The sequence below is a fragment of the Terrapene carolina genome, unplaced genomic scaffold, assembly GCF_002925995.2.
Source record: "Terrapene carolina triunguis isolate 2854851 unplaced genomic scaffold, T_m_triunguis-2.0 Scaffold62, whole genome shotgun sequence".
NCBI classification, from domain to species: domain Eukaryota; kingdom Metazoa; phylum Chordata; order Testudines; family Emydidae; genus Terrapene; species Terrapene triunguis.
Genome location: NW_020664413.1, coordinates 62,672,937 through 62,692,760, shown reverse-complemented (window position 1 = coordinate 62,692,760; position 19,824 = coordinate 62,672,937). Strand labels below are relative to the sequence as shown.

Here is a 19,824-nt window from a genome sequence, read left to right as displayed (position 1 = left end):
CTCCCCCCATATCATTTGTTGCATTAGGATCTCCCTCACACCCCTCCTCCAAAATGCCCCACTGACTAGTTCGGTGTTGGGTTGGTGTTGTTTTTTTCTTCACATACATTTCAAAAGAAAAAGGAGAAAAATCTGAGGCCATCTGCTATCTTCTTTATGGGGAAAAAAATAAAACCTACAATTAGTGTCTTGTTCATCTTTTCTTTTTTGAAAAAAGAGAACTATTATGCAAATACTCCACAATTTGGTTTCAAATACTCTTTGTACTGTGATGAACAATTTTCTTTAATACAAACCCAACCTCCTTGCCAGGACTTTTTTTTTTAAAAAATGGGGGGAAAAAAACTTTTATGAGACTTCTCTTTATTGTTGTGTTTTTCTGATGCTAAGGTTTTGTCATCCTCTCTTTGTGTGATATTATTATTGCTGTTATTCTTTAAGTTGTCAGTTATACATTGCACAGCTTTTTGGGGGGAGAAAACCAAAAGAGCTTCACAAAACCCCATTTCCATCTCGCTTTTCAGTGTTCCTTTGCCTCAGTGAAATGATTGCCACGGAAAGGCAGAGCTCAGTAAATCAGAGGGGCTTTTCCCCTTGCCTCTTCTGAAAGCTGCCTGCTTGGTGGTGGCAGCTTTGCTGTAAGTGAAGATTTGCAGTTGAATTATAGCTGCAGACTTTGGTGTCTGATCCTGCAGGACTTGCAGTCACTGGGAGATTCCGGAGTAAGGACTGAGTGTATAGAGCCAAGTCTTGCAGCCCTTACTAGCAGCATTATTACAGTAACATTTAAAGGCCTCGGCTCAGACCGGGCCCCCCGTTGTGCTATGCAGACAGGTAGCAAGAGACCGGTCCTGTCCCAAAGACAGGTCTGGAGAAGACAAAGGGTGGGAGACAGGAAGGGTTATTATCCCCGTTTTATAGCTGGGGATCTAAGGCATGGAGAAATTAAGCGATTGGCCCCAAGGTCATACAGGAAGGCTGTGGAAGAGCTAGGAATTGAACCCAGGAGTAAGATTTTTCAAGAGTCTCAGTGCCTTAGGAACACAAGTCCCAATGAATTTTGATGAGATTTGTGAGCCTAATTCACTTAGGCCCATTTAAAAATCTTCTCTGTCCCAGTCCAAGGCATGAAATAAAAAATGAACTTTGAATTAGGGAAAATTCCCATTACTATCAGTTAGCTACATTATAGGCTAGATCCTGCAGTGTGCTGAGCAGTCTGGCCATCATCCTACAAAGCCCTTCACCAGAGGCTTAGCTTTCACTGTGTGCTTTTAGCACTTTGCTGGGTCTGGAATGGTCAACATCGTGTAGGATCGAGCCCCAGGACTCGTGTAGTGCTAGGACTAAGAGCTGCAAAGTCTGGTTCTTACACTATAATGCAGAGGTCATCAAACTGTGGGATGTGCTCCCTACAGGGCTGGCTCCAGGCACCAGCTTACCAAGCAGGTGCTTGGGGCGGCCACTCCGGAGAGGGGCGGCACGTCCTGCTGTTCGGCGGCAATTCGGCGGACGGTCCCTCACTCCAGCTTGGAGCAAAGGACCTCCCGCCAAATTGCCGCCGCAGATCACGATCGCGGCTTTTTTTTTTTTTTGGGCTGCTGGGGGCAGCCAAACCCCTGGGAGGGTATGGAGGCAGGTTTGGGGGGCACAGTGGGCCTTGGCTAGCCCACATGGGGGGCAGGGAGGGAGCACCACCCAGCCCCGCCACAAACCCAGCTGTGCTGCGGCTCGGCCATGGCCCTGCACCTGACCCTGTCCCCAGCCTCGGCATGGCTCTGCACCCAGCCAGGGGTCCAGCTGCTGGTCCCCACTCTGGCCCGGCTGTGGACCTGGCCCCAGCCTCAGCCCCTGGCCGTGGCTCTGTTCTCAGCCCCACCCCCAGCCTCGGCCCCCTTACCCCTGTCCATGCTCTTCTCTCCTCGACCCCCGAGCCATGGCCCCACTCCAGGCTTTGGCTCCGGGGGCTGTGGGTGATGCAGACAGGGGGAAGGGGGCGTGACCCTCAAAAGTTTGGGGACCATTGCTATAACAGTTGCTTAATGCCAAGCACGTTTTGGGAAAGATGCAAGGAAATAGGTATTAATAGCTACGTCTCTTAAGGAGAAAGAGATTTCATGCTATGAATATGATCAGCTACACCACTGTTACCTCCTCAGGGGGCTGTCTCAGCAAGAGGTGGTGTAGGGCAGGGCAGATTTTCCCGAACAGCTGTCAGTGGAGCAATGCGGCTTTACAGCAGCTGATGCCCAGGCCCATTGTTTAGCCTTGTGTAACATAAATGACATCCATTTGGACCTTGCTGAAGAGTAGCTTGTGCGATCTCATCACAACGGGAAGATAGTGTGAACCTTTATTGTACTTCAGGGGACACCAAATCCCTTTTGATAGCGTGTGGGGAGCCGTGAAGCTGCAGTGAATGGAACCTTTGAATGCAATGATGGATTTGGGATGTTTTTGTTGTTACAGGAAGCTCTTATCATGGCAAGCATGGATCATCCACACCTGGTGCGATTACTGGGCGTCTGCTTGAGCCCTACCATACAGCTCGTCACTCAGCTGATGCCCCATGGCTGCTTGTTGGACTATGTTCACGAACACAAGGATAACATTGGCTCGCAGCTCCTGCTGAACTGGTGTGTCCAGATAGCCAAGGTAAGGTCCTTCCGTTTTTTGGATGTTTCCAGGATTAAACAAATGAACACGGCCGTTTCTGAAAGTCAGCAGTACCCATTCCTATGCAGAAAACAAGAGAGGAAAATCTATTCTTCTAAGGCAGTTTGGTGATCTTTCTAATTACCTCCGTGCAATAATACAATACATACTGGTGAGGTAACAATCGGACTCAGCCCCATATACAAAGCGTTTTTTTACTGTGGGGTTTTGGAAGATTTGAAGAGGAAAGGCCTCCTCTTCCCTTGATCCGAGTCCTGGCACAGAATGATTATGCAACCTCTTCTGCTGCTGCTTCAGTAAGTAAGAATGACGCCTTCAGAGTTCAGATGTGTTCTTGATTGCTCAAAGAGCGTCAATTGAGAGGTACTAACAGTAGACCTTAAATCCAGCCTTAATATACTCCTTACACAGTAGTGTGTTGTTCATGAACTTGTTGCCACAAATAAGTTGGTATTTAATGGCATGCTTAGGAATCACTTTTTTAGGTATCAGGTCACGATGAATGAAAAGATTTGGAAGTGTTAAGGGACTACAATTTGCATCCATTGTACACTACCAGGGTGGTATCTCTCTTGCACATATGGCAACCAGAGGGGTATGAAAGGACTTTACTGTGTGTGTGTGAGACTGACTCTGAATCAGGCGCTAACTACTTGTACAATTATTTAAAAGTAACTTTTTCACAACAGAACAGAAAATGTTAGTAACTCCCACGTGAGTGCATGTTACAGATTATCCTTGGTGCCCAATCTGCGAGGGTAGGAATCTGCTATAGCAGCTGTTAACAAGTCCTGGCTCTTAGCTCAAGTTGTAGCAGCTTTAGCACTGGGGGGCCTACATTCAATCCCCAATGTGTCACACCAGGGGGAAGTCATCACAAAAATATTGTTGTGGAGATTTTTTGCTTTTTGTTTTAACAAGTGAATATTATGCTTATGAAAGTGAAGCACCAATGAAGTTGTCCAATGCAAAATCCAGCCCTGCATTTGTGTGCCAGAAGGGAAAGATGTCTGAGGGTTCAAACAGGCCCTTCTTTGCCCTTCTGCCTGTATCCCTATGAGGGGCAGAACACAAAGGCAGTCCTCTTGCCCTCTTCAAGGATTCCTCATTTTTCCAGGACTAGAGATTCCATCATTTTTCATTGGCATTTTCAGGTACCTTGACAATGGATGAAATTACCTTAATGCTGGGTGTGGGAGGCTAATCCAAAGAGATACCATGTAATTAATATTTAATACATGTTTTCATGTTGCATCAAAGCTGTAGATGGGGGCAGGGAGGAAGACAAATAGGCAAAAATATGTAGAGGTATAAATAAAAAAAATAAATTAATTAAAGGAGATGTCCTTTCTCCTAGAACTGGAAAGGACCTTGAAAGGTCATTGAGTCCAGCCCCCTGCCTTCACTAGCAGGACCAAGTACTGATTTTGCCCCAGATCCCTAAGAGGCCCCCTCAAGGATTGAACTCACAACCGTGGGTTTCGCAGGCCAATGCTCAAACCACTGAGCTATCCCTCCCCCCCTACATTATGTTTAGATATGGCAGCATCCATGATGCTAATGCAGCAGAAGCTGTACAGCAGGCTGGGGCCGGTAACTGGGTAGGTGCCCATCTCTGGGTATGGGAAGGGGCATACCCAGAAGTGGTTTCAGCATGAGGATGGGAGAGCATATGTTTTTCTCTTCTCATCCTCTTCCTCAGCTCTTCCTCTTTTTCATCTGCTCTCCACTCTCTTGATTATTGATGGTGGTTATTATTTATGACAAAACCCTTACTTGGTACCATACGCATAAAGATAACCTGCCTTTGGTTTCAAATGCTACACTACTACCTGGTTGTGCAGTGTATATTAAGAACATAAGAACGGCCATACTGGGTCAGACCAAAGGTCCATCCAGCCTAGTATCCTGTCTACTGACGGTGGCCAATGCCAGGTGCCCCAGAGGGAGTGAACCTAACAGGTAATGATCAAGTGATCTCTCACTTGCCATCCATCTCCACCCTCTGACAAACAGAGGCTAAGGACACCCTTCCTTACCCATCCTGGCTAATAGCCATTAATGGACTTATTGAGACCAAATCTATTACTCTGTAATAGCTATGTAGGGATAGACTGATTCCATGCTGGAGCTGAAGCAGAACGGCAGTGATCAGTAGCAGAGGGTGCTGCCAGACACTCAGCACTTCCGAAAGGAATTCATTCAAAATTGACGCCCCTTATTGATGGGATTCTGGGTGGATTCAGGCACTTGGTTTGAAAATTGTAGCCTTAAGCTTTTCTTGGTGTGTGTGTGTATGGTGAGAGAAGGAGGTGAGGCATTACAAGTACTTAAAACCGAGCGATTAGGCTTTCCAGCACTCCAAGGAATGGTAGACCAAATGCGTAATATTAACAGATGAGCCATGAGGAAGAGGGAGGGAAATTCCCCGGAACGAAAGGTGGCCTATTAATGAGGAGAAGAAGCAAAGTTTAATTAATCCGTCTTTCTCCACATTGCACTGGCATATGGTTAATTTTAATTTGGCCTTGTGTTACAGCATCAGGGTCATCTGCTTGGCTCCTCACAAGGGAAACTGTTATGAGCAGCTGTTTTTCTTGAAGCTGCATATCGCGTGCTAGACATAGTTGCCCTTTTAGTGCTTTGTAGTCACAGCTTAATTGGATTTGCCTCCTCTTAGTTGCTTAATGTGCATCTCCCTTTATTTTGCCTGCCTTGCTTTCCGTGCGGGGATCACTATTGGTTTGCAAGAGGACTGAGAGCAGGAGACTCATACCTATTTCATGGGATGTTCCCCATTCTGCTGGTGCTAGCTTACCAGTGCATTTCTATGGTACGTAGTGATGAGATGGCTCGTTTAGTTGGGAAGGTTTGCACAAATGTTGAATGCTACTGCACAATGCTGGTGTGGCAAAAAAAAAACGTGATGGGTAAACTGCTGAGCGTTTAAATGCTTTCTTGAGCTCAAAGGTTCTGATTGTGCCTGGCTTTTGAGTAGAAAGTTCATGGGGGGAAAGGGTCACCATGAGCACATGTGCACAAAGGTCAAGTGCAAGCAAGCCCTGAGTGTGTAATCAACAGAAGAGAAGAAATAGTGTGTGGGATGGTTCTGACCCCTAGCACATGCTAATGTTGCATAGCATTATCTCTGCATCACATGGCACTCCCCAATGGAAATTCCCAGACACCTTTCCTTGCAGCTCTCACGTGATCTGGGTGTGTCTCACCAAATCAATTCTCTGCCATTGGTGCGTCTCAATTCTTCCTATTCTCGGCCTGTGGCACAAAATAGTTCAGTCTAATCTAGGTTATTGGGTTAAATACAGTGATAACTGGATGGAGGTTAGTGGCTTGTGACGTGCAGGAGGTCAGAGGTAGATGGTCCCTTCTGGTCTTAGACAAGGCTGTCCATCGTTTAAAGGCAGAGTATGGACAAATGTTTGGGTGTAATGATGATGAAAAGAGTCTTTTGGAGCACAGCAGAGGGACTACCCTTAGTCCAAAAAATGGAATAAATGAGCAACATTGATCCCAAGGACAGGAGAATAGCAGTGTCACTGTGCCACTCATCTGTCACCTTTAATGATCACGGGAATCAGTTGGCATTCTGAAAATAGAGAGATTCAGTTTGCCTTCGAATAGCCAAGTTGTCAGTGGAGTGAATGCTGAAACAGGCTGTTGCATCGAACTACAGTTTTTACTAGATAGCTGAGTGAAATGCTTTACCTTCTGAGAATCTATATCCACGGAGAACTCACCGTTCAGTTTGCACGCTCCTTCTGGGCATGGGAATTTCTCTCAACCTCTCACTTTTTAGGCATGTTGAAAAGCTTTATTGTGTCTTTCTGAAGGCTACCAAAATTCCAGTCGGGTGTAACAAGACCCAAAGAATGTTCAGTGACCTCCTAGATCAGTGGTTCTCAAACTTTGAGAACCCCTGTCCTAGATACATGCTCAGATGCCTAAGGTGGCTTCTAAGGTCTGCCTTTCATGATGTGTACCCTTTTTCATCCCGTCTGGTTTTGAAGACCATTTTCTCTAGCAAGAACAGAGATGAAGGAGGTGGGAGAGCCTTTATTTTTGGGGGTAGGGTTGTTTTTGGGAATGATTTAAAAACAAATTACCATGACTGCAATATGCACTATTCCCACTGTCTTTCTCTGTCTGGCATTATGCAGGCTGTTTTGTACTGAAGGTGTTGCTTCAGAGTTAACTAATGTTGCCTGGGTGCTCACTTCCAGCTCTCTGTATTTTCTTATAAGTAGATGCAAAAGCTAGAATGGAACTAGGCCTGGTTGCCAAGGTCAATATGTCTCCGGTGATCTTCTTTGACAGTTGACTATAGGGTGGTTATTAAGTATTTTCCACTTCCAGGTGAATGAGAGCTTAGCTGAATTTCTTTGCTTGCATGGACGGTGTATAATTTATTTTGATTATTAGATCAATGTAGACTAATGGTACTTTCTTTCCAGCAGTTTAACTTCTTATTCCAAAGATGAAAGTGACAGAAGCACAGCAACTTCATGTATTCTAAATAAAATATGGCCATTAGGCGGTAGCCAAAGCTATGTGAATACCAGCCTCCTAGTCTACAGAAACACGAAGTTCCTCCAGTGCTTCGTGGGATACACAGTAGATTAATCATGTTCAGGTGTCTCACTTAGGAACTGAAGCTTTGCCTTTTAGCCCAGCGTTCTAATTGCTAAACATTATATTGGCTTGAGGGTTCAGCTGTCATTGACTTTACTGAAGAAACTGAAGTGCAACAAAGTAGTAAGTCTGCCACCATTACTCACACAGTAAGAACCACCCAAGGTGAGCCAGAGTGGCCAGTTTAGTAGTCTCTGAGAACCTAAGAATGGCCATATTGGGTCAGAACAAAGGTCCATCTAGCCCAGTATCCAGTCTTCCGACAGTGGCCAATGCCAGGTGATTCGGAGCGAATGAACAGAACGGGTAATCATCAAGTGATTTGTCCCAGGTCACCCATTCCCAGCTTTTGGCAAACAGAGGCTAGGGACACTCCGAGCATCAGGTTGAAATGCTGACAATCTTGGCTAATAGCCATTGATGGACCTATCCTCCAGATCATTTATGAATATGTTGAAAAGACTGGTCCCGGTGCAGATCCCTGGGGGACACTGCTATTTAGCCAACTTCATTCTGAAAACTGACCATTTATTCCTACCCTTTGTTTTCTGTTTTTAACCAGTTACTGATCACTCTTATCCCACGATTGCTTACTTTGCCTAAGAGCCTTGGGTGTGTAACCTTGTCAAAGGCTTTCTGAAAGTCCAAGTACGCTATATCCACTGGGTCACCCTTGTCCACATTTGCTTAACCCCTCAATGAATTCTAATAGATTGGTGAGGCATGATTTCCATTTACAAAAGCCAGGTTGACTCTTCCCCAACAATCATGTTCATCTAAGTCTGATCATTTTTGTTCTTTAATATAGTTTCAACCAATTTGCCTGGTGCTGAAGTTAGGCTTCCTGGCCTGTAATTGCCAGGATCACCTCTGGAGCCTTTTTAAAAAAATGGTGTCACATTAGCTATCCTCTAATCATCTGGTACAGAAGTTGATTTAGATAATAGGTTACATACCACAGATAGTAATTCTGCAATTTCATATTTGAGTTCCTTCAGAACGCTTGGATGAATACCATCTGGTCCTGGTGACTTATTATTCTTTGGTTTATGAATTTGTTCTAAAACTTCCTCTGTTAACACCTCAATCGGGGACAGTCCCTCAGATTGGTCACCTAAAAAGAATGGCTCAGGTGTGGGAATCTCCCGCATATCCTCTACAGTGAAGGCCGATGCAAATAATTCATATAACTTCTCTGCAGTGACCTTATGTTCCTTGAGTGTTCCTTTAGCACCTGGATCATCCAGTAGCCCCACTGATTGTTTGGCAGGTTTCCTACTTCAGATGTACTTAAACATTTTGTTGCTGTTAAACTTTTTGAGTCTTTGGCTATTTGCTCTTCAAATCCCTTTTTGGCCTGCCTGAGAAGTATGATGGAGTAAATGTTCACAGGGCTTGAAATGTTAGGACTGGTCATTCCAGAAATGGACTGAGGGCCAATTTTTCAAAAGTTTGTAGGGACCTAAAATGCAAATAGGTGCTTAGTGGGATTTTGAAAAGTGCCTAGGCACTTAACTCTCAACTCTTGACTTTGAAAATCCCACTAGGTGAAATATCTGCATCTTTAAGCACCTAAATACCTTTAGAGATCTGGCTCTTAGGCACTTAGTGTCTTTTTTATAGGCACTCATTTCATACAAGCTTTTTAGTAAAATTACAGAGGCCGCAATTTTTAAAGGTGTTTCAGTGCTTTGCTCCTATTTATTTCAGTGGAAGTGTAGGCACCAAAATACCTTTAAAATCTGGCTGTAAGTCCTTAAGGTTACAGCATGTTGTACCTAACAATGACAAATAAATTATTCAAATTCAGCAAGATGAAAAACAGGTGCCATGTTGCATCAGAACTTGAAACCTTGGACAGTGACTAGCAGCTGACCAAGAGGCCAAATATCCTTCCTAGCAAGTTGGTGGAAGCTCTTTGCTTGCTGTTACTTGAACCTATTAAGGCTTGAGTAGAAGTCATACTTTTTTTTTTTTTTTGTAGTAACACATGCAAGTAGCGCAAAATACTATCTAAAGGCTTTTACTCATACAGGGTCTGCAGCCACTAGGTAAGGCCACAAAATAGAGTGTCATTATTTTGGGCCAGATTCTGATATTGTTACTCAAAGCGACTAGTACCTTACTCCCTCAGTGGTTCTGTTGAAGTGAATGTGATATCTTGTGGTTTGAGGTGCTGCTGAGTGTAAGCGGAGTATAAGTTGGGGGAGGGATAGCTCAGTGGTTTGCGCATTAGCCTACTAAACCCCAGGTTGTGAGTTCAATCCTTGAGGGGGCCATTTAGGGATTTTATTTTGGGGGAGGGATAGCTCAGTGGTTTGAGCATTAGCCTACTAAACCCAAGGTTGTGAGTTCAATTCTTGAGGGGGCCATTTAGGGATCTGGGGCAAAAATCTGTCTGGGGATTAGTCCTGCTTTGAGTAGGGGGTTGGACAAGATGACCTCCTGAGGTCCCTTCCAACCCTGATATTTTATGGAGGTGAAATCTGGTCCATTATAATTACATTTATTTTATGGCCTACCGAGGGGCAGTGAAAAACATTAATGTCCTGTCAAGGACTGGGGGTCTTGAGCCCTGGTCCACAGGGCTCTGTGGAGCTAAAAGGATTCAACCTGCCCCTCAGGGATCTGCTAAGTGGTGTCAGAATAGGACCTGAACTCAGATAGAAGACCCCAGCCTGGGAGCTGATTGGCAGAATGCTGGGGATTCTGATTGGTCCACAGCCCCTATTTAAACCCAGCACAAGAACAGAAAGTTATCCATGCTCTGGACTGTGTGCCTTGTGCTTCCTGCTCCCTCTCCACTAGCCTGACTTCCTGGTAACCTGACCCTGCCTGCCACCTGACACTCGACTCTTGGTTGGCCCGCTGGCCTGTCTCGGACTTTAACCTCCTGGTATCTGACTTGGTATGACTCCCGCTCTGACCACTAGGTCAGATCGCCCACGTCCCGGTCGTGACATACCCTGACAATTATTAGCATGCTTGGAGAATATTAATATAGGGCTTGCGTGTGATAGGAATAAGGATATTTGTAAAAAATTGGATAGCTAATATGTGGTAACCATTGATTCTGTCACACTTGCTCTCATTGAGCAGCAGTACCCGTACCACACAGTTGTTCCAGTGAACGGACATGTGGCTGTCCTGGTAAATAGGCTGTTACTTTCCAAATTGTTCCCTTCACATTCTGATGCAATGCGACACCTGTTTCCCATCCTGTTGGATGCCATTGGCTGGTTTTTCTTCGCTCAGTACAGCACACTGCAACCTGACGAATGCCTCATTTTCGCTAAAAATCTTGTTTCAGATAAGTGCTTATGAATAAAACTGGATCTGTAGCCTTGCATACTGAAGTCCTAATTCACAGAGCAGGTACAGAGAGGAAGTGGCAGTGAATGCTAATGTGTGAAGCCCTACCAAGTGCTTCAACGCTGTTCTGAAATGACCACCTTTAGAGGTAGGGCTCCATTCGTTAGTACTATGTATTTATATTGTCATTAGACCAACAGGGCCCAGCTGAGACTGGGGCCTCCCTGTGCAAAACCAGTGAGAGACAGTTTCTGCCCTGAAGAGCTTACAACCTAAATGGACAAGGCAGACAAAGGGTGCGAGGAGAAAACAAAAGCACAGAGTGGGGAAGTGACCTGCCCTAAATCACACAGCAAGTGACTAACCAAGTCTAGACTAGCACCCAAGTGTCCTGAGTCCCAGTACAACACCTTCCCTCATTCAATCTCGGGTCCCTCCTGAGGCTGCCAAGAAAGCTTATCACATTTTAGAGTACAGTAATTCCATAAGTGTTACTTTAGAATAATAATAAGCCAAAGCAGAAGCAGTTTGGTATAGCGGCATGCTGTGGAAGGAAAATCAAGTCCTGTGGGGGATTATTTTTACATCTTTTGAATATAAAAGCTTCTCAAATTACATCAACCTGAGGCCTGCACAACCTCAGTTATCCAGCTATATAGAGAAAATGTTTGAAAATACCCGAGAAAATGGAATTGGAAAGAAAAGCCGCTGGGATCAAATTCACTGAGGCTAAAGTGTTAAAGGGAGATACAAATCCACATCCATGCTCCAGGTAAGAGTCCTCCCAAGGCACACAGTCCATGATTTTCTCCAGGAGAATGGGTGATGTTGGTTTGCAGCAGGGGCTATATAGGAGCCCTCAAGCCAAAGGTCGCTGAGGCAATGCCTGAATTCGGTGCATCTTCCTGTTACCTTGGCCGAACCTCTCTCTCAGCGAGCTCTGCTCACTTTATGGGTCCCACTGACCTCCTACAATTGGCAAATGGGCTCTCCTGGCTGCTTTCTGCCCCTGTAACTTCCCTCCGTGTCAGACTTTTTAGCTGAGTATTTTTTAGTCACCTGGGGTGAAGATTCAAAGCTGGATCGTCTGCTGGTGTAAATCACCAGGGCTCTAGTGATTTCAGAAGAATTATATTGATTAACACCAGCTGAGAAGCTGGTCCAGAAGCGGCGCCTGTTGTACGACTGATTTTGCATCGCTCGTGTGCGTTAGTTTCAGTCTCCACTGCAGACTACATGCAAAAGTGAGGGATGCTGGAAAAAAAAAAAGGCAGCTGAGCTTAAGGACATCTGGCTGCACGGTTAGGAGAGGAGCTGTTTGACTCTGTTTGTGAGGATTTGATTGATAAGCAACGGCTTGCTGGAGACCACTTTTGTTATTTTGCAGCCGTCAGGGGTGAGAGCTGGACAGAATGTGTGTGCAGTGGGAGGAAATGGGTGAAGGGAAAGGTTGCAAGATGGTGAAGAAGAGTGGCTGTGGTTCAAGGTCTTTCTTTTTCATTTAGGATCCCTAGCCTACCGCTCAGTGACTTACTCCATCACGGAGCGAACAAAGGATGAGTTTAATGACAGTCATCTATCAGCTGTCCACATTTTAAGCGTCAAGATGTCTCTATTCCCAAAGCCCCTTGCCATGACAAGGCTAATTGTATAATTGTCATGCTGTACCAGTCCCACTCGACACACTCACACTGGTAAGGAGCAGGGCTAAAGGCTGTGATAATTATCACTCCAAGCAAGTACATTAGCATAAATGTGGTTTACTAATGGGGCTGCTGTATTAGGAAGTTCAGCATGTAGAAGAGTCTGGTTTAAACCAAGGACTATGAAATTAAAGCCATATTGAAACAATGACTTAATTGTGTGGAGCAACAAAATCGAAATAGGTGGGAAAGGTATATTTTTTTACGACATTGAATTCACACGCACATTCACAATTTTCTGTACCCATAATCATCACCTTCCGTCTTCTGCTGGCAGGCTGGGGATGTCTACAGAGAGCAAATTGAAAAGAGGGGCAGCCATTCTGCTTCTGGTGCCCCTGGAGAGCTGTGCTGAAAGAGGATGTTCCCACTGGGTCAGGGATAGGATCACCCACCCTGGCACCTTGTTTAGTAGCAAACACACCCAGATACAGAGAGAGATTTACCCTTGAGAAACACTAGCCGAAAACAGGTCAATCTAGGGCGAACCTGGGAAAAGAGTTCTGCAGCCAACCCCCACCCTACCCTAAAATTTATGCCCCTCTGAATTTTAAACTCCTTTCCTCTGTGATTACATCACTATGCACAGGATTGGCCTTGGGGGAAAGGGGTTGGGGAGGCTACTGAAATGAGTTTTTTGGGAAGACCCCAAACTTAATTGAAGCACCTTTATATTGAAAGTGGGTGAACAAAATTCACAGCTCTGATCACACCGCCCCACATGGAAAAATCTCCGTACTCCTATAATTTTCGGAATGATGGACCCCAACCCAACACCAGCCTTTTCTGTTGCAGAAGCAGAGCCCAGCTTCTTATGCTAGGGGTAGGGAAGAGCTACCGACATCTAAGGCTTTTTTTTTTTTTTTTCAAGAAACATTTCTCCAAATAAACCAAGGGACTGGGTCCTTAGTAGTAGTTGTAGTAGTATTGCAATAGCAGCTAGCAGCCTCCAGCCGAGATCAGAACCCCTAGGTGCTGTGCAAATCCACAGTGAGAGACAGTCCCTACCCTGTTTACAATCTAGACAGACAAAGAGTGAGAGGGGAAACAGAGGCACGGACAAGGGAAGTGGCTTAACCTAAGTCACAGGCGGGTCCCTTTATTGCACACGGCTATGGGGAGGTGTCAGCAAAGAAGCTAATTCAGCTGCAGGGAGGGCATTGTCATGGCAGGAGGAGTCCCAGTTTCGGAATCAGTTTGTTACACCTCCAAAAAATCAAGTAAACCTCTGCCGTGGTTTCATGGGCTCCAAAAGCCAGCCTGTCCTGCATGAATAATCGGCCATTGTTAGGAAAAATCAAAGTGACAGCTCTTCATGTTTTCTAGTCTATTATTTCACAATGGCACGGAGCTAGACAATTTACTGTTTTGTTCAATGAACGCTGAGCTTAGCACTAACTTTTATAGGGGTTCCAATACTGGGGGACTGAAGGCTGTTGGCTCAGTAGGCCCCAAAGGCTTGTTCCGCCCTAAAATACCAACACTGGCATCAAGTATCCTGAATGACTGTGGGGGAAAAAAATTACGCTATTCCTAGCAATCCCCAACAGACAGGCTGAGGAAAGCATTATTGAAAACCACTCCTAAATCAAATTCAAGATGTTATAGCAGCACCTGCTAGCGTCTGTCAGGATTTCCATTATAAACCCATATTTTGGGGGTTTATAACTTAGCCATAAATATTCGCTCTGGGCTGTGACTTGGCATAAAAAGTCTCAGCCCAAAGCATTTTTTGTTGTTATTCAAGAAATATATGTTTTGAGTTATTTCTAAGTTGCTGGAATGCAAAAGTAAAAGCTGGATGCCTTTTGTATCCCTATAAATTAAAAATGATTTTTCTCCTGTATAATAAAAAGTTGAAAGACATAAACTGATAATGCAGCTTATCCTATTTGCAATGAATGGCCAAGACACTAAAGTTTGCAAAGTGGATATTGTAAATTTGAATAGATAAATGTCCATATCAATCCTTCACTATACATTTTGGATCCATATTAATATGCTAATTTGTTCTGTTCCTTATATCTTCACCACTGGACACAGGGGTTCCAAAAGGCCTCTAAAGTTATGTCTACACAGCAAAGAAAAACCCATGACTGGCCCATGCCAACTGACTCACCCCAACCCCTCCCACCCTGCAGGGTTCTTCAGAAGTCAACACAGCAATGAAACAGCCCCCCATCCTGAGTCAGCTGGCACGGGCCAGCCGTGAGTTTTTCCTTGCTGTGTGGACGTACCCAATCTCTGCAGAACCATGGTAGTTCTGTTGCGTGGTGGAAAGGCAGCAATGGGGCAAATAAAACCCACTGGCCAGGGTGTGTTACATGTCCCCTTCTGTGCCCAATCCACAGGTGAGGTGAGGCTGGTGTAGCCCCCCCCCAGCCACAGAGCTTAACTCCTTAGATCAAGTTGTAGAGAAGTTAGCTACACTGGCCAGTGTACAGGAGACAGATTTGAGCTGTCTGCATGGAAGGGGGAGTAGTGGCCAAGTGAAGGCTGCTTTCTCCCCTCCCCTGTCCCTCCTTATTGTGACCTGTAATAATGGTAACCTGTGTGGGGGAATAGGAGTCATTTTACACCCCTGGACTCCCCTGCGCCTGCCGTATCAAAAGGCATGATTCTGCCCTATGTAAAGACCTCACAGTCTAGCCCTATGCTAATATTCCTCTTCTGTCCACAGAACGTAGCAATACAGCTGCTGTGAGAATGCGATGTGTCGCACTCAATGCATTTTAAAGGAACAGATCCCACAGTGTGCACAACTGAATACAATGCTGACAGCAAACAGTCAGTTAAATAGCTGCTGTGTAAACTGTTCATAAAAGTGCTGCCCATTTAGAAGAATATAGTTTCTGGGGATGCTGTATAATCTCCATTGCATTGTGTGTGCAAGCGTGTCTCTGTGTACTACAGAAGACCAAGGTTAGCCTGTTTAATGAAATGTGAGGGGGAACAGGGCTGTTCTAACTGGCTGCTGGCACCATTTCAGGTGTCATAACAGCGCTCATACCTACAGGGTCATCTGGCAGTCAGGTGTCATTAGTCAACACTCTCTCTCTTCCCATCTGTTTCTGTCTAGCCTGTTTGTGGAAATTAGCTCTCAGTATGCAGCAATTCTCACTGTGGTCCTGGTTTTCTTTCTGCATCCTATGACCTTCTTCTTACCTGAGACTGTACCTTTGCCTATAGTGGATCATTTGGTCTAAAATCCTCATAGCTTTTGCTTTTATTTACCAATTGTCAATGCTGCAGGATAGTTAAAGAGAGAGAGGCTCATATAATATACAGTGGCCAATTATAGCCTACCATCCAGCAACAAATTATTAGCTCCTAACTAGAGCTGGTTGGAAAACGGATTTTCTGGCCTATGGAAAATTTTAAGATTTCAAAATAAAAATAATCTCGAATCAGAACAAAAGCCCCAAATGATTATTTTTTTTGGTAAAAAAAAAATCCAAAAAATGGATAGTCAACTAAAATATTTTGTTTTGATAAATTTGAAATGTTTTGCATAGATTTCAAACCTTATAAATTTTTAATGTAACAAATTTCTAAACAAAGTGTCATTTTGAAATAAAAAATTGATACCTTTGGTTCTGAAAATGTCAAAAAGGAACAGTGAGGCATTTTTGACCTGTTCTTTTCCATTTTTTTTTTTTTCAAAATGAAAGTGTGTCTAAATCAATATAATTTTGGGAAAAACTTCAGTTTCAAAATGGCATTTTCTGACAGAAAACTGTTTTACACCAAAACGTTGCCTGTCTGTGCTCAGAACTGGATGATGCACTGTAATGGAATCCGGGACCGTCTTTGCAACCAGGCTCATGTTGAATTACTTGCGTTGTAAATTCCTTAAGGCAGGGACCCTCTCTGTGTGTCCTGAACAGCATCCGGTCAGTGCTCAACACATAATAATAATAAACATGACTTGTTGTAGGCACGGGCGGGGGGGGAGGAATTGACAGAGGGATGGGGAGAAGGGGAAACGAAACATTAGGAGGGAACCTGGAAAGGGGCAGTAACTGTGAATTTCAGGACATTTGGGAATGAAGGCTGCTTAGGAATCAGGAGTCATTAGGAGGTCTGTGCAGAGGGTGGTTATACTAGAATTTGTCTGTGTCCAGGGTCTGGAGGGTACACAACTAATTCAGGGTTTGCTCTTGTGGTTTGATGTCAGGAGAACTTTGCACTGAAGTTATAGTGCCACCTCAGTGCTGATGTTGTACGGTGTACAGCTTTGTGTCATCATTCCTCCTTAGTGAAATGAGATAGCGTTCACATCTCTGTGCATTACTCTAACGTGCACCACTGATCCACCTGGTGAAACAGCTTGACTTGAAAGACAAAAGAAAAGTCCCCTTTTACCTATGCCAACTTGTGCTGTATATTCAGTTGTGTGCAGGTCACAAAAATAAACTCGAGCTGGAAGCTGAAGTCCTCAGGACCGTGCAACTGGGGTTTTGAGCATAGCTCTGGTACGTAGATATACATAGAATCATACATTTTTCATCATGATTGACGCAATCTGTGATAACTGAGCGCCTCCTTTCAGTCTGGTGTGGCACTATACGTGTGCCACAGCTTCATTTCTCCAAGTGGAGCAGCAGTAGTTTTCAATTTGGGAACCTAGTGCAAGGAGAAGCCAGCACACATTAAGTAGTGGCCATGTCCCTTTTAATATGGCTTCAGCCCTTGAATCATTGCAGCGAACAGTTCTTCATTCTAGGAATCACTACAGTAATAATTTCATCAGGCCCCAGGCTCAGGGATCCCAAATTTACAGTCTAAACCCAAGTCTTAGGTTAGGCTTTCCCCAGATGCCACAGGGAGCAACTGCCCCAGCTTCTCCACCGCACTCCACTCCCCTCATTCTGCTTCCTGTTCCTGTTTTTATATCACTTAGCCTTAGGGCCTTGTTGATTAACCCCTGGCTGCAGGCTCCAGCCTGTCCCTTAAAGGGATAATACCCTTCTTTTCCAGGCACTCTTTCACTGCCCGCATCACTGTAGTAGTGCCTCATAATTCTTAGGCTAGGTCTACACTACGGGGGGGGCGGGGGTCGACCTAAGATACGCAACTTCAGCTACGTGAATAGCGTAGCTGAAGTTGCGTATTTTAGGTCGACTTACCTGGCTGTGAGGACGGCAGCGAGTCGACCGCTGCCGCGCCGCCGTCGACTCCGCTTCCGCCTCTTGCCGCGGTGGATTTCCGGAGTCGACGGCAGAGCGATCAGGGATCGATTTTATCGCGTCTTCTCTAGACGCGATAAGTCGATCCCCAATAGATTGATTGCTACCCACCGATCCGGCGGGTAGTGAAGACATGCCCTTAGTGTATTTACCCTACAACATCACCATTAGGAAGGAAAGTATCCCCATTTTATACATGACAAACTGTGGCATTGAGAGGCCAATGTCACACAGGCAGTCTGCGGCAGAGCAGGTCTCTCTGGTATAATTAGTCTCAGACGAGTGCTAACCACAGGATAGGGTGACCAGATGTCCCAATTTTATAGGGACAGTCCTGATATTCGGGGCTTTATCTTATGTAGGCGCCTATTGCCCCGTAAACCGCTTCCCCAATTTTTCACACTTGCTATTTGGTCACCTTACCACTGAACCATCCTACCTCCCTGGAAAGAGTGAATGCACCAGACATAAAAGAACTTAAACCTCTATCAGTGAGGCTTTATTGCTACTAAAATAGAAGAAATATCTCTGAGCTGAGGTTGGTGTTGACAGATAGCAAGTGAAATGCCATAGGGTTAGGAAAAAATCTGGAGAAATATAAAAACCCTGCAGATGCCCGCTTCTGCAATCATATATTAAATTACTTTGTGCCCATTTTCTACCTCAGGAAAATAGGGCCTATCAGATTTTAGACCTTTTTAAAAAGAAAACAAGTAGTAACTGGACGGATACTCATGCCTCAATCAGTTCTTTGTGAAAGGAAAAAACCTTAGTCCCTGATCCTGCAATGAGCTTCATGTAGTCAGATGACTGTGCCCACACAGAAGCCCCCTAAAGTCAAGGCAAGAGAAATCAAAATGAATGCCTTGCATGTACTTCTCTCTTTCATATTGAGGGAGTTCCATTTTGAGCTTCCCTGATGAGCCCTTCTTGTGGCAGTATGACATGAAGAGGGGGTGATTCCTTAGCTAGCTTGGAATTTAGGGCTTTATATGTTAGAATTCACCACATCATTCTGAATATAAAAATAACTATATTCAGAGCCATGGGTGAACATTTGACAGGTCTGGTGATTTATTAAAATATTATCTGAATCTCTCTGATCTGGAATTCTAGCTGGAAATCTTGTGACATCCAGTACTTCCTGGTTTTGTCCACCTCTGAGATACTATGAGTATAGTTGTTTGTTTTGCTCTTGGTGTTGGTTTGAACCAGCTGAGAATCTGGCCCATATTTTGGCTTAGTAGAGCTATGCCAACTTCACCACCTGACAACTTGTCCACTCAGTGCAGATACATTTAAAAAAGAGGGAGAAAGAGAAATGTGTATTTTTTCAAACCTAGAAATTGGCTCAAATCACAGATATAGAAGCCCGAAGCTTTGAGGAAATTCACATGTGGATTCAGATGTGAGCTTTGCAGCCCTAGATTATTAATAGGACAACCCAAAACCCTGGGGGAAAAAACGTTTCCAAGCTTTAGGGTAGAGAGTAGGGTTGCAAACTTTCCCGAATTGGCCAGGAGTCTCCCACAATTGGAATTGATCTCCCAGTGGCTAGTGAAACCAATCCGGGAGATTTTAATAGTCCAGAAAAACTGTGGTCAGCAGCGCAGCAGGGCTAAGGCAGACTCCCTACCTGCCGTGGCTCAGTGTGGCTCCCAGAATTGACCGGCATGTCCGGCTCCTGGGCCCAGGGGTGACCAGTGCCCTGAGAACTGACTCCACAGCTCCCATTGGCCGGGAACCGCGGCCAATGAGAGCTGTGGGGGCGATGCCTGCTGATGGGGCAGTGCAAAGAACCACCTGGCCACCCCTGAGCATAGGAGCTGAACATGCCGATTGCCTCTAGGAGCTGCCTGAGGTAAGTGCCGCCCGGCCAGAGACCGCACCCTAAGCCCCTGCTCCAGCCCTGAGCCCCCTCCTGCACCCAAACTCCCTCCCGCAGGCCACACTCCTATTCATGCCCCTGCCTCAATCCTGAGTCCTGTACTTCGAACCCTGGGCCCCAGCCCAGACCCCCCTCCTTTACCCCAAACCCCTCATTCCCAGCCCCACCCCAAAACTCGCACCCCCAACTGGAGCCCACACCCCAAACCCCTCCCCCATCCCTGAGCCTCCTCCTGCACCCAAACTCCCTCCCAGAGCCCACACCCTGAACGCCTCCCACACCACAACCCCTTGCCCCAGCCCTGAGCCCCCTCCTTCAACTCGCTCCCAGAGCCTGCATCCCGCACCCCCTCCTGTTTCCCAACTCCCTGTCCCAGACTCAGCCTGGACCCCCTCCCACACTCCAA

General features: G+C 45.4%; 1 protein-coding gene across 1 annotated transcript in view; it reads left to right on the top strand.

The window, feature by feature from the left end:
• Window positions 1–19,824, top strand: part of ERBB4 (erb-b2 receptor tyrosine kinase 4) — a 940,185-nt gene that overhangs the window by 805,063 nt on the left and 115,298 nt on the right. Inside the window, exon 19 of the mRNA XM_029910528.1 lies at window positions 2,470–2,655. Within this exon, the coding sequence (XP_029766388.1) occupies window positions 2,470–2,655 (186 nt within the window). The remainder of the gene's footprint in view (window positions 1–2,469; window positions 2,656–19,824) is intronic.